This window comes from Stigmatopora nigra, chromosome 9 (genome assembly GCF_051989575.1).
Source record: "Stigmatopora nigra isolate UIUO_SnigA chromosome 9, RoL_Snig_1.1, whole genome shotgun sequence".
Classification (NCBI taxonomy): domain Eukaryota; kingdom Metazoa; phylum Chordata; class Actinopteri; order Syngnathiformes; family Syngnathidae; genus Stigmatopora; species Stigmatopora nigra.
In genome coordinates, this window is record NC_135516.1 from 15,225,284 (window position 1) to 15,239,193 (window position 13,910).

General features: G+C 54.1%; 2 protein-coding genes and 1 long non-coding RNA gene across 6 annotated transcripts; all 3 read left to right on the top strand.

The window, feature by feature from the left end:
- The first annotated feature begins 600 nt into the window (after positions 1-600).
- On the top strand, positions 601-4,740 carry LOC144202204 (calcium-activated potassium channel subunit beta-2-like). Of its 4 annotated transcripts, XM_077725272.1 has the most exons (6): positions 601-2,901; positions 3,112-3,193; positions 3,336-3,512; positions 3,573-3,743; positions 3,967-4,162; positions 4,267-4,740. In XM_077725272.1, exons 3-6 carry the CDS (start codon positions 3,457-3,459, stop codon positions 4,552-4,554), a joined length of 711 nt encoding a protein of 236 aa, XP_077581398.1. In that variant the 5' UTR covers positions 601-2,901; positions 3,112-3,193; positions 3,336-3,456; the 3' UTR covers positions 4,555-4,740. The 4 variants fall into 4 exon arrangements, with proteins under 4 accessions (XP_077581398.1, XP_077581397.1, XP_077581396.1 ...); XM_077725271.1 differs by having other exon boundaries at positions 601-3,193; XM_077725270.1 differs by having other exon boundaries at positions 3,112-3,512.
- Positions 4,741-5,358: 618 nt separating this feature from the next.
- On the top strand, positions 5,359-11,945 carry LOC144201578 (phosphatidylinositol 4,5-bisphosphate 3-kinase catalytic subunit alpha isoform). The gene is made up of 21 exons (XM_077724311.1): positions 5,359-5,843; positions 6,474-6,850; positions 6,968-7,177; positions 7,277-7,527; positions 7,629-7,874; positions 7,952-8,037; positions 8,137-8,242; positions 8,331-8,483; positions 8,630-8,764; positions 8,866-8,990; positions 9,085-9,166; positions 9,269-9,433; positions 9,586-9,689; positions 9,835-10,006; positions 10,093-10,199; positions 10,481-10,602; positions 10,701-10,779; positions 10,890-11,060; positions 11,138-11,255; positions 11,337-11,488; positions 11,581-11,945. Exons 2-21 carry the CDS (start codon positions 6,499-6,501, stop codon positions 11,849-11,851), a joined length of 3,207 nt encoding a protein of 1,068 aa, XP_077580437.1. The 5' UTR covers positions 5,359-5,843; positions 6,474-6,498; the 3' UTR covers positions 11,852-11,945.
- Position 11,946: 1 nt separating this feature from the next.
- On the top strand, positions 11,947-13,416 carry LOC144201579 (uncharacterized). The gene is made up of 2 exons (XR_013327362.1): positions 11,947-13,011; positions 13,129-13,416. It is a non-coding gene; the product is annotated as an uncharacterized LOC144201579 (long non-coding RNA).
- The last annotated feature ends 494 nt before the right edge of the window (positions 13,417-13,910 follow it).

A 13,910-nucleotide genomic window follows, 5' to 3' on the forward strand; every position in this document is an offset into this window, starting at 1 on the left:
GCCCGGGGGAGGTGGGCTCACCCGTCCGCTATTTATTCCTTTCATTTCAACAACTCTTTCATTTTTTTTCCACAGAGAGGAAAAGCAGCGGAGGAGGTGGGGGGCTTGTAAATGACTCCTCCCACCAGAGCATTTAGTTTCCTCGGTGGCCGGCGACCAGCTCGCTCCATCCCTCCCTCCCTCCATCCCTTCCTTCCTTCCACCATCGCCGTCCTTCCTTCCTTCCGTCCGAGGTGTTTGATGAATTCCAACGGATGCCGGGCCGTCGATGGCCAGCGTGAAGGGCGGCGGCGGCGAGGGTCGGACGGCGCCCTTTTGTCTTTTGTGACAAATGAAGCACTCTTCACCATCAAATGGCCGGCCAAACGTCGGATGGCTTTGGGGAAGCGCCCCGTGCTCGTAACGCCCCTTCCTACGCCTCGTCTCCATGGTAACAGCCGACAGCGGCTATTCATCACGCCGGCCGCGCCGTCTAAACTCCGCCATCGCACGTAGAAAGCGGAAGCACGTGATACCGGCGCCAGCCTCCGACGCGTCGGCCGATGTCGACGCTCTTGGCCGCGGGGGGGGGGGGGGGGGGGGGGGCGGGGCCGGCCGTGGCGGCCGTGCCTCATCCGTCTTTTCTCATCGGCCGTTTATCTTTCCGAGCTCCCAAAAGAATGGTCACTTGAAGATGCCGTCGTTCTTACCATCCACACCCGAAATGGGAGGAAATGGAAGAATGGGCGCCGTCCCACCATCACAACTTTCTCCTGCCTCCCGACACATAGCCACACACGGCGTGATCTCGGAGTGGGCCCGAGCGACCCCCGTACGCGGATGGCGGGCCGCCGGGTGGCTCGGGCCTTTTCTCTCCACCGTGGCCATTCCAAGCCGTCCGTATCCTTTGGCAAAGTGCCAAGTCGGGACAGCCGCCGTGACTATTTTGCCAGCCTAGAATGCTTGATGAGATGTCTGTTAGCATGGCCGCTATCATCATTCAGTCAAGTGTTTTTCTTTCCCCATTGATACATTTTTCATGATAACGTTGCGCTTTTTATAGCGCCTGCTCGCCTACTTGAAAGATGAATGTAGAAAGGATCAATTGGGCGGGTTAACATTGAAAAAGTCTGCGGCGCGCCCTGCTTGAGCTTCACGTTATCTTTTAATTAGCGGCGTCGGAACAAACACGCTAGTATCAATAATGCAGCCAAAACCTGGTGCAATATTCACGGCAGATGAAATGGCGCCATGCTTATTTTTGGAGAGCGCGTCCGAGGAGAAACCAACCATCCACAAAGCCTCTTTTGCAACATTTTTAAAAAAAAAGAAGCCCTTACACTACATGGCCATCTTTTGGGGGTGGGGGGCATTGCAGAATTAGCATGCTAATAAGGACGACGTGCGCTTTAAAGCGTTATAAATACACCCGATGAATGATGGACAAGCTCGGCCGGAAGACACAGACACCGTGATCAAGGACGGGGAGTCGGAATTGAAAATCCACCGCATAAATATTTGCCCGGTGGCGGCCTCAACGCTATTTTTTTTTTGGAAGAAGATTTGGGCGCCGGTGTCTTTGACGGTCTTATTAAACGGCATCTCCAAATGTGCTTAGACGCACGCCATTAAGCCTTTCTCCCACGCCCACTTAGGAATAGCGTGTCTGTGCGGCCCATCCGTAGACACGTTCGATTCCAAGAGGATGTAAGACGTAAAAAAAACAACAACAATCAAAAAAGACTGGAGTTTGTTTTTGTAATGTGAGCGAGCGCCTTGGCCAATTCACCCCACGTTTGTGTGACAGGGTAAAGTGAGTTAAGTTCTAAATGAGTGCACGTGTGATGTGAAAATGCTTTTGGGATTGGGGCTTTATCATTCTTCCATTATTGATGCCTCCAGCCAAATAGCAAGGGTATAGACTGCAGTGGTCTCAAAGCGGTTCCACATAGGGCCGGCCGCAGTGGGTCCTGGTTTTTGTTCCAACCGACCCAGTGCCGACAGTTTAACCAATCAGGTGTCTTTAGAATAAGTAGCACCTGACTCTAATGAACTGATTGCACTTGCAAAATGTATCCTTGTTGAGTTGGAATGAAAACCTGCACCCACTGCGGCCCTTTGAGGACCGCTTTGAGACCACTGTAAATTATACGGACTACTACTTGGAAATAAATTCATCAGTCCAAAACACACACCTACACGCGCCTCCCACAGTCAGTAGAAATGGACAAATGGGAATGCAACAAGCATTCGTTCCTCTTCTACGTGGGAGTCACGGGGGTGCCGGAACTGCCGCCGCAGCTGACGACCACCCCGCCTCTACGGCACGCCGGCCGCGTGCGTCCGTTTCAAGGTCTCAAACGGGAGAACACCTGACAGCCAAGCCATAATCGCGGGAAGGACCAGGCAAAAAATACACGGCCAAACATTCCGCATCAAAGGGCGGCCGGGCAGCCCGGCCCACGGCGCCCGAGGAGGCCGTAAACGGCCCCCGGACACAATCGCCAAAAGTCGTTTACGCCCGAGCGCGCCCATTTTCCGGGAGCCGGAACGGTGGATCGCCGCCAATGTGGACTGATAAATAGCTCCAGTTGTTCTCTGCTTGGGGGCGCCGGGTCAAAGTCGCAGAGCACGCCAGCCCTTGCCCGTCAATCACCCGCAAGAATGACGGGAGCCATTCCTTGAAGGCACCCGCCGTGGCAGTTGGTCCGGCCCACCACAAAGCCCGGCGCCGAGCCAAACTGCACGCCGGCGGCGTGCTCGGCGCAACCCACTACGGCCGGGCACTGGGAGAAAGTGGCCAGACACGCCGTCCGAGACGGGGGAGTGCCACGCTTTGAGGTGGCGGGAATTGGACGCGGGGACGCTTTTCCTCCGGACCTTATAGCGCTCGTTCGGAAAGCTGGGCCCCCCACGCCCCTGGTAATGTAAACGACTCGCCGCCGTCGTCAGCACGTTTTTTCCACGACACTCCCAAATGGCGAGAAGGCCCGCTTTTGCGTGACCGCATCAAATATGATGGGAGTTGTACAGTGGGGGATCTACTTGGGAAATCCATTGGCTCCACAAGTGATTTTGTGAATGGCAGCTGAGTACACGTACCACGGACGCATGTTCCCACTTTGCCCGCAGGGAACAAAAGGAGCCGGGAGGAGCGGGAGGGCCGGGCCGGGCCCAAATGACTTGCTGTTGACAGCCGTCCCACTTCCGACAGGTAGGTTTTTTTTTGTCCCTCGGTCCGCCGCCATCCGCACTTTTGCTCCTTCTCCGCCGCCGCGGAAAGCGTGTCAGTTTTGGCTCCAGCCAACGAGAGTTGACGTGCCCCGCCGCGGGCCGGCCCGTGCAAACATGTACAGAAGGTCGGCCCACGGGAAGACCGCGCCTGTCGGACCCTCTCGTCCTTTCCCTTCCGGGGCTTTCCGACGATCCCCCGCTTCCACTCCGGCGAGCAGAGGAAGAGCGGACTCCCCGGCAAAGATGTTCCTGGTGGCCGGGGCCAAAAACGCCGCGTCGGTCCGGGGGAACGAGAGGAGGTGAGCCGAGGAGACGTTTGGCGCCGGGTGCCGGCCACTCATCCGTCCTCCTGCGCTCAGGTGGATTTATCAGAAAGTCCGCGGGGTGGATTTACTGGACAAGAAGAAGACGGCGACGGCTCTCAAGCCCGGCGAAGATCGAGCCCTCCTCTTGGGCCTGGGGATGATCCTCTCCTCGGTCATGATGTACTTTGTGCTGGGGACCACCGTACTGCGCTCTTACGCAGAAAGGTAAGGGGCCGGCCCCGAGGGCGGAGCCGGCGCCATGGCAGGCGCCATGGCAGGCGCCATGGCAGGCGCCATGGCAGGCGCCATGGCAGGCGCCATGGCAGGCGCCATGGCAGGCGCCATGGCAGGCGCCATGGCAGGCGCCATGGCAGGCGCCATGGCAGGCGCCATGGCAGGCGCCATGGCAGGCGCCATGGCAGGCGCCGGCTCACCCCGTCCCGAACAGCGCGTGGACGGAGGAGGGCGTGTGCGTGGTGCTAAACTCCACGGTGATCGCCGACGTCAACTGCTCCTACGACTGCGGACCCGACTGCCGGCGAGCGTCCAAATACCCGTGCCTGCAGGTCTACGTCAGCGTCAACCAGACGGGCCGCGTCTCCCGGCTGTCCCGGGACGAGGACACGCGGGAGGCCAGCTCGGAAGTGAGAATAATAGTTTGGGAATTTATTTCTTTTGCTATGAATTTTGTCACCCCTAACCCGGCCCGTCGTCCCTCCCGGCGACACCGTCTTGTTACCCGCCCCAGTGTTTTTACGTGCCCAAGTGCCAGAAGGACAGCGGGCAGGCCCGCGGCCTGGTGGCCGCCATCTCCCGGCGTCTGGAGGCCCGGAGGCGGGTGCCCTGCTTCTACGAGCCCGGCGAGCGGCGGGACGAGGCGGTTCTCCTGACGCGCCTCTACGACCGGGGCGTGGTCTTCCGCTGGCTGATGTGGCCGTCGGGCCTGTTCCTGGGAGGGGCCCTGATCATCGTGCTGGTCAAGCTCACGCAGTACCTCTCCAGATTGTGCGAAGAGATCGGCAAGCTCCGCCGCTGACGTCGGCGCTGACGTCGGCGCTGACGTCGGCGAGGCCTCCGTCCCCAATGAGCGCTTAAGCAGACAGACTATAGTATCTATCCCATTTGTAACGCGTGGCCCCCGCCACTATTTCTGCGACCCACGCAAACGGGACCGCCTGATCTGGCGTAACGTCAGCTTCCTACTTTCCACTTGTGTTTGATTAAAAAAAAAGAATGAAAAATGGCCACATTTTCTTATTCTGTCTTTTTTTTGTCTGCCAATGCCGGCCCAGCGTGGTGCTTTGTTCATCCGTTATAGACCGAAAGGTCACGTGATCAAAGTTGGAAAACAGGTTAGCGGACGTCCTTTGCATACTTCTCAAACAAGCACGATTAGAATTTGACGGGCTCCACTTTTGTTTAGTTTTTCCGTTGTTTGATGTACCTTTTTGGCTGCCGCCGGCTCACCCGCTCCAAATGGACTGGGTTGTCCGTGGCGGTTGTCTGTGGTACTAAAATGGGATAGTTTGATGACTCTTGCAAACATGGAGGGATATTGAGGGTCAAATGAGTGGCAAAGCCACTCATTGGTGGAGTGATTTCGACGTCTATGCTCGTCAATGGCAATCCAACCGGTTCAGATGCCTGTCGCCGTCCATGGCAGCCAATGAATTGATTTGATCGCGGATTTGTATGACAATGTGGCTTCTTCTTAATGTGACGGGTGACAGCATTTGGGAAGCAGTTGTTATGAAATGCCTTCATGTTGACCTCATTCCCTCCCTCGAGCAGCAAGATAAACAATGAGCGAGTGAGTAAGTTGTTTCCAGTAAACTCTCCGCCTGCCTGCCTGCCTGCCTGCCTGCCTGCCTGCCTGCCTGCCTGCCTGCCCGCCCGCCCGGCTTGCACCTCCGAACAACAAGCCGCTCTCCGAGCCTCTCGTGTCGGAGACTGGCAGAGGGCGGTCGGTCGCGAGGACGAGAACGAGAACGAGAACGAGAACGCGGACGAGGACGAGGACGCGGACGAGGAGCCTCAGCCTCAGCTTGCTAGGCGAGCGAGCAGTTAGCTCCGAGCGGCTAGCATGCCGTTCGTTTTGAGGGAAACCCGACAAAGAAAAAGCCCAACGAGTCTCGTGTGTTTCCCCCGCCACTACCGGACAACAAGAGGCGTATTTCCGTCCCTTCGCCATACGTTGAGAGGACTAAATGTTGGCTCTTTTGAAGCGGGCTCGAAAGGGATTTCCTCACTTAGCCGCGGCTGCTAATGATTGTGCTGGATGGCTAGCTTGGCGGTCAGCCGGTTCGGACTAGCTCGGTGACACGGGTAGGAACACTTTAGGAATTATTTATGATTATCTTCTTGTTGGCTAGTAGTTCTCCTTGAACAACAACAAAACAAAACCGAGGTCTGTGTCGTCATTTGGGTTTGTTGATGTGTTTGCATGGCTTTACATATCTCTTGGAACAACTTGTGAACATGCAGTTTACGCCAATCGGCTAATTAGCACAACATTCCATTTGGACGGACGACAAGTGAGTTGATGCTTAAAAACAAAACATAACAACAACAACGTCTTGTATTGCACAAATTCCCCCACAACAGAAAGAGCAAGTCAGCTAAGAAGTTGCTAGAATTATTTGCTCCCGTGTATTCGTGCTTCTTATTGGGATGTCCCGATAACGATGACATTTTGTTGCAGTTTCCAGTTACTTGATTGGCCTATGTATTAAAGAGGCGGAAAAAAGTTATCCCAACGTTATTGGCATTATACAGCAGTGGTTTAACAGGGCTGGGGGAAAAAAACAATCCCAATTTTTTTGGTGATGATGACAGATGGCCTTTTAGTGTGTTTTTCACTATTTGCCTTGATTTAAGGCGATTTAAGGTTATTTTCTTGGAATTGAAATTGTTTTTGATTTTTCCCTCCCCCTTCCCCCGTTCCATCTCTTTTAGCTAGTTGACAACCATCCGATCCAAGATGCCTCCCAGGCCGTCGTCGGGAGAATTATGGGGGATGCACTTGATGCCCCCCAGCTTCAAAGTGGACTGCCTCCTGCCCAACGGCATGATCCTGACCTTGGAGTGCCTGCGCGAGGCCACGCTGATCACGGTCAAGCACGAGCTTTTCAAAGAAGCCCGCAAATACCCGCTTTACCACCTGCTGCAAGAGGAGAGCTCCTACATCTTTGTCAGCGTCACCCAGGAGGCCGAACGCGAGGAGTTCTACGACGAAACCAGGAGGTTGTGTGACCTCCGCCTCTTCCAAGCCTTCCTCAAAGTCATCGAGCCCGTGGGCAACAGGGAAGAGAAGATTCTCAATCGAGAAATAGGTATTAGCTCTCCCAAAAAAATGGCATTTGCCAAAGAAGTGACGTGAGCCGGCCGGGCGGGTGGGTGGGCACAATTGCACGTGCACTTGCACTCTCTGACGGGTTTGTCCTTTTTAGGTTTTGCCATCGGGATGCCCATCTGCGAGTTCGACCTTGTCAAAGATCCGGAAGTGCAGGACTTCAGAAGGAACATTTTGAATGTTTGCAAAGAGGCGGTGGACCTCCGAGACTGCAACGGCCCCCACAGTCGAGCCCTGTACGTCTACCCCCCCAACGTGGAATCCTCGGCCGACCTGCCCAGGCACATCCATAACAAACTGGACAAAGGTGAGGCCGGCCGGGTCTACCGACGGACATTTAACCCTGGATGGCAAATTTGATCTGGTGTTGTCGTCCCCCCCCCCCCCCCCAATCCCCCCCGCCCAGGTCAAATCATCGTGGTCATTTGGGTTATCGTGTTGCCCATCAACGACAAGCAAAAGTACACGTTGAAGATCAACCACGACTGCGTGCCCGAGCAGGTGATCGCCGAGGCCATTCGCAAGAAGACGCGCTCCATGCTGCTGTCCCAAGAGCAGCTGAAGATGTGCGTGCAGGAGTACCAAGGGAAGTACATCCTCAAAGTGTGCGGTTGCGACGAGTACCTGCTGGAGAAGTACCCTCTGAGTCAGTACAAGGTGATGTGCAAAAGCCAGGAAGGCAGGCCCGGCTCATTCTACGGCTCTTTTTCGGCTCTTTTTTCGGCTCATTTTCGGCTCTTTTTCTCTCCCTCCCTCAGTACGTGCGCAGCTGCATCATGTTGGGACGGATGCCCAACTTGATGCTGATGGCAAAGGACAGTCTTTACACCCAGCTGCCCATGGACAATTTCACCATGCCGTCGTACGCCAGGCGCATTTCCACCGCCACTCCCTACATGAACGGCGAGACGTCCACAAAGTCCCTGTGGACCATCAACGGAGCGCTGCGCATCCGGGTGCTCTGCGCCACCTACGTCAACGTCAATATCAGGGACATAGACAAGGTAGCGTGAGCGGCCGGGCCGCCTCGAAGAGAATGCACCCAAACGGCGCCGACCCATTGCTCCGACTTGCTTTTTAGATTTACGTCAGGACCGGCATCTACCACGGGGGAGAGCAGTTGTGCGACAATGTCAACACCCAGCGTGTTCCTTGTTCAAATCCCAGGTATGGGGAGGGGGGGTCAGCGGTACAAAAAAAAACAAGTCTTGTTCCCCCCCTTTCTTTCTTTTTCAATGCGCTCATCTCCCTTGGTGACTTTTCCAGGTGGAACGAGTGGCTCAACTACGACATGTACATTCCGGACATTCCGCGCGCCGCTCGTCTTTGCCTCTCCATCTGCTCGGTGAAAGGGAGGAAGGGAGCCAAGGAGGTGAGAGGCCCGCTGACACGTCTCCTCCGGAGGAGAACGCACCCCACCCAGCCCCCCACCCCCCACACTAACGGGCCTTTTCCCGCAGGAGCACTGCCCCCTGGCCTGGGGCAACATCAACCTGTTTGACTACACTCACACGCTGGTGGCGGGCAAGATGGCGCTCAACCTTTGGCCCGTCCCTCACGGCCTGGAAGATCTGCTCAATCCCATCGGCGTGTCGGGCTCCAACCCCAACAAGGTGAGGCCCCAAATGGCGTGTGGCGGCCATCTCGGCGAGGCAATCCATCCCCCGCCATCTTCACCAATCCCGTCGTTGGATTGTAAGAAAGGGTCGTTATTTGATGATTTTTCACCTAAGTTTGAAGCCTATTTAATTTTTTTTAGGAAACTCCTTGCCTGGAGTTGGAGTTTGACCATTTCAGCTCTCCGGTCAAGTTCCCCGACATGACGGTGGTTGAAGATCACGCCAATTGGAATATTTCCAGAGAGCTGGGCCTCAATTACTGCCCCACCAGTTCGGTAAGCCGCGGGGTGTCGCGCTCTGGTCGGGGGCGGGAGTGGCCGGATGACTCTGATCCATTTTCTTTTTTTTATTTTGGTGGTCGTCGCGGCGTACGTAGAGCAACCGAGCGGCCCGAGACAACCCCTTCACGGACAGCGACAGCGAGCAGCTTCGCCAAGTTTGTAACCGAGACCCCCTGTCTGAAATCACGGAGCAGGAGAAAGACTTTTTATGGAGGCACAGGTAGGTACTCACCGTGTGAGATGGGGGGGGGGGGGGGGGGCATAAATGGTTGCGTCCCGGCCGTCCAATAGCTCCTCTTCCCTTCCCCCGCCAGACATTATTGCGTCACCATGCCTGACATCCTGCCCAAGATCCTCCTGGCCGTCAAATGGAACTCCAGAGATGAAGTTGCCCAGGTAGAGAGTCTTTTTTTTCCCGTAACGTCTGGCGGACGTTCCCCCATTTTCGGCCACGGCGGTCATTTTTGTCCTTTTTCTCCCCCCCCCCCTCCCCCTAAGATGTATTGCCTCCTGAAGGATTGGCCCGCCATCAAGCCGGAACAAGCCATGGAGTTGTTGGATTGCAACTTTCCCGATCCCATGATCCGAGATTTTGCCGTCAAGTGCCTTGAGAAATATTTAACGGACGACAAGCTCTCCCAGTACCTCATTCAACTGGTTCAGGTCAGTCGAGTGGCACTTCTTTCTCCATAGGGCTTGAGAATGAAAGATGGATGACCTTACTCTTTGGCACAAAATCAAGTTCATTCCTACTCTCGACTCTGCGAATGCTTTCTTCTCCATTTGTCTTTTTCCTCCCGTCAACGTGTCGCCAGGTTCTAAAGTACGAGCAGTACCTTGATAATCCACTTGGGCGTTTCCTGCTGAAAAAAGCCTTGACCAATCAGAGGATAGGGCATTTCTTCTTCTGGCATTTAAAGTGAGTTCATTTGCTCATGTTGACAATTGTCTCTGCGGGGGCGGCAGGGATTTCCTCCTTTTGCGGGCGGCAGGGATTTCCTCCTTTTTCCCCTCCGTTGCTCCGTGGTGGGAATCCGACCAGCACTGACCTTTTGTGTCTTTAGATCGGAAATGCACAACAAGACGGTCAGCCAGAGGTTTGGACTCCTGCTGGAGTCGTACTGCCGGGCCTGCGGCATGTACCTGAAGCACCTGAGCCGGCAGGTGGAAGCCATGGAGAAGCTCATCAATCTCACCGACCTCCTCAAGCAGGAGAAGAAGGACGAGGCTCAGAAGGTCATCCGGCGTGGGCGGAGGTGGCGGCGGAGGCGGCACAAATGACGAGTGTTGGTTGACCGTTTGTTTTGGCCCTCGTTGCTCAGGTCCAAATGAAGTTCCTGGTGGAGCAGATGAAGAGGCCCGACTACATGGACGCGCTGCAGAGTTTCACTTCCCCGCTCAATCCGGCACATCAGCTGGGAAATTTACGGTAAATGGACTTTTTTTTTTTGCCCAATCGCCAGCCGCTCCTCCTCTTTTATGAGGACAAGTCAAATCAACAAAATATCTATTTTTTCTGTATATATAAAAATGGCAAAGTAGCAAATTGGCGAAAAGGGAAAGCTCACAGAGGGCTCACTGATCCCACTTTGAACACATTGTGTGGCCGTCAATGGCACCAATAAAAACAAAGCTTGAATTTCACACACCATTCATTTTTGGGAATCAATCTGTGTTTTTTTTCCATCCCCCCCCCCCCCCCCCTTTCAGTCTGGAGGAATGTCGGATGATGTCGTCGGCCAAGCGCCCCCTGTGGCTGAATTGGGAAAACCCGGACATGATGTCAGAGCTCCTCTTTCAGAACAACGAAATCATCTTCAAAAACGGGGACGGTGAGTCTTTGCCGCCGCGGACACACCGGAGCTCCGCCTCCTAACGCGACCGGACGTCGGGTGGCTGGGTGGCGCGCTTTACGCTGTCGTCTCTGCAGATCTGAGGCAGGACATGCTGACGCTGCAGATCATTCGGATCATGGAGAACATCTGGCAGAACCAAGGCCTGGACCTCAGGTAGGCGTCGCCGGGATCTCCGTCTCGGTCGAGTTGGGGGGGGGGGGAATTAAAGCGGAGGCCTGGGCTGAGTTTTTTTTTTTTTTTTCTTCTTTCCTCCCTCCCGGTAGGATGCTCCCCTACGGCTGCCTGTCCATCGGCGACTGCGTGGGCTTGATCGAGGTGGTGAGGAATTCTCACACCATCATGCAGATCCAGTGTAAAGGAGGCCTGAAGGGGGCGCTGCAGTTCAACAGCCACACGCTTCACCATTGGCTGAAGGACAAGAACAAGGGCGAGATGTGAGCGGGCGACCGTGGGCGGAGTCGAGACGTCCTTTGACTTTTCGTCCCCCCCCCCGGTTTCCCCCCCATCCCAGGTACGACCAAGCCGTGGACTTGTTCACGCGCTCGTGCGCCGGCTATTGCGTGGCCACTTTTATCTTGGGCATCGGCGACAGACACAACAGCAACATCATGGTGAAAGATAACGGACAGGTAAGAATTTGTCTTTTTAGGATTTGTCCAAAGCCCCTCTCAATGTCTTTCTTTCTTTGGCTTCTTCTTTTGGCGCCTCAGCTCTTCCACATTGATTTTGGCCATTTCCTGGACCACAAAAAGAAGAAATTTGGCTACAAGAGAGAGCGGGTTCCCTTTGTTCTGACGCAGGACTTTTTGATCGTCATCAGCAAAGGAACGCAAGAGTGCACCAAGACCAGGGAGTTTGAAAGGTAGCCTTGCGCCCATTAGGCTACGTTGGCAAGGTCTTGATCTCCCCTCCCCCCCCTTTTTCTTTCTTTCTTTTTCTATGACTGGATTTTAGGTTCCAAGAAATGTGTTACAAGGCCTACCTGGCCATCCGGCAACACGCCAACCTGTTCATCAACCTGTTCTCCATGATGCTGGGCTCGGGGATGCCCGAGCTGCAGTCGTTTGACGACATCGCCTACATCCGCAAGACCTTGGCCCTGGACAAGTCGGAGCAGGAGGCGCTGGACTATTTCATGAAGCAGATGAACGACGCCCACCACGGCGGCTGGACCACCAAAATGGACTGGATCTTCCACACCATCCGCCAGCACGCCATGAACTGAAGGAAGCTTAGCGCTACTAGTTTCTGCCAGGAAGGAAGGACTTTTTTCCCCTCCCATAGCGCCAGGCTCCGGTTTTTCTTTCGTCGATCGGGGGGGGCGGACCTTCCATCCTTTTGGACCATTTTCCTTGACTCGCGCCCCGCCTTTTCACTCGGATTCTTTCCAGAGACGAGACGTCCGTCCCGGCCGACGGCAGCCAAAGAGTTAACGGACAACCGTGCGGAGGAAACAAAAGGAGGCACCTTTCACCTTTGATGGGGGACGGGCCACTCCCGACGCTCTCGCGGCTTTTTCCGGTCAAACCGTGGAACGCTACCACTACATAGCGTTAGGACTGTGAGCGGCTGACGTCTGGGGACTGCTTGATATTTGCCAGCCTTTTCCCGGTGGTGTTAGCACCCACCGCGTGGTGTCTCCCTGGCCCACGTGTCAAGAACAGACGGCAGCGGCCTTCTTGTGGCTAAAATAATAGCATTTAATCCCGGCCGGGGTGGAGCCTTTTTTTTTTATCGGATGGCGTGGCGGTGGAATCCTTTTCACCTGCGCGTGCACCTTTTTTGAGTCCATTTCTACTGAGCCAAAGCGGAAAGCCATCAGCGGTCTTATTGTCCCCAAATTACGCCCCACCCCCCACCCCCAAAAAGTCCTCTCCTTTATTATTCCAACTGTTTTGTGCGGTATTTGTGGCCGCGCGCCCCGTCACGCCGTCAGTACGATTGGCTCCGAGGCAGAATGACTATTTGTGGACGTGGCCACGAGCTAGCCAGCTAGCTAGCTAGCCGGCTAGCCACTTTACGTGGCACTCCATAAAATGGCACACTACGACTTGACAACAGCTTTCTTCTTTTAGTCATACTACCATTTGATTTGTCTAATATTACTGTGGCTTTATTCTGGTTATGTTACAATGACTTTAATCTTGTAATGTTATGTCTTAGCCCTTTTTTTTTTTTCTTCTTCCCCCTCCCTTTTCTTTCTTTCTTTCCTTCCTTCCTTGCGTGTTCTGAATTGTCCGTGGTACGCACGCCCCAGGTCCGCAACTCACTTTAAAAAAGAAGAAGAAAAATGCCGGGGTGAGCGACCCGTTGCCGTTTACTTGAATTTGTTGTATAGAAATTGACCCTGTTACTTGTGAGCTACGAGAAAAAGTCGCCGAGGAGGTAACACAACTGCTCATCTTTTGTTTTTTCCTTCAATGACTACAGAGGTAATATATATTTTTGTATTTTTTTTTTCAAATGTAATCCAATGCGTGGATGGATTTGCTTACCAAAAAGTGGGGGAGAAAAAGAAGAAGAAAAAAGAACCAGAAGATGTGTGTGTGTGTGTGTCATCCTCATGATAAGCCAGCACACGAACCGCTTACGAAAGGTCGCCGGAGTTGAAGGACGTGGACGGACGGACGAACGGACGGTTTTCCCGAAAATAGAAAGAAGCACAATGAGGAAAGAAAAAAAAAACGGAAGATAATCCTGCATGTTGGAAGACTGTTCCTATGTTATCTATCCATCTGTGTACATAGTTGCATATACAAATCTATATTATAAATACAAAGTCTCCTCAAATACTTGTTTTAGTCATCAAATTGAGTATCCGCGATGAAAGAAAGCCTTTTTTTGTTTTGTTTTTCCTTCTCCACGTTATCCACTTCCTTCATTGACTGTGAACAAAAATATGTTTGTGTAAACAAAGCCACTTGTGCTTGCTTGTGATTCTTTTTGGGATGAAACAAATAAAAAGCTCTTTTCAGCCAAAAGTGCCGCCCGACTGGTCACTCTGCCCAAGATGGTGGCCAAGATGGTGGCCAAGATGGTGGCCAAGATGGTGGCCAAGATGGTGGCCAAGATGGTCGCCATCGTCCCACGGAGGCCCGGCCGCCCACAAACGGGGAAATGTTTGGGGCCAGCGAGTCCGGGGACGTTTTCCCGCGGCCTTCCGAATCCAGAATTTGAGAAGCGCTCAAGCGTGGTCTCACTCTGGAAACCTTAGACGAGCAAATGAAAAATGCACGACGCCCGGCCAGCTCCAAAGACAACTCGTTGACGTCAAAGTGGCGCCT

Coding starts and splice junctions, on each gene's coding strand:
- LOC144202204 (XM_077725269.1), top strand. CDS start 3,061: ATGGCAGCTGAGTACACGTACCACGGACGCATGTTCCCACTTTGCCCG. Junction 3,513..3,572: donor GTCCGGGGGAACGAGAGGAG/GTGAGCCGAGGA, acceptor TCCTGCGCTCAG/GTGGATTTATCAGAAAGTCC. Junction 3,744..3,966: donor CTGCGCTCTTACGCAGAAAG/GTAAGGGGCCGG, acceptor CGTCCCGAACAG/CGCGTGGACGGAGGAGGGCG.
- LOC144201578 (XM_077724311.1), top strand. CDS start 6,499: ATGCCTCCCAGGCCGTCGTCGGGAGAATTATGGGGGATGCACTTGATG. Junction 10,780..10,889: donor AACCAAGGCCTGGACCTCAG/GTAGGCGTCGCC, acceptor CCCTCCCGGTAG/GATGCTCCCCTACGGCTGCC. Junction 11,061..11,137: donor GACAAGAACAAGGGCGAGAT/GTGAGCGGGCGA, acceptor CCCCCATCCCAG/GTACGACCAAGCCGTGGACT.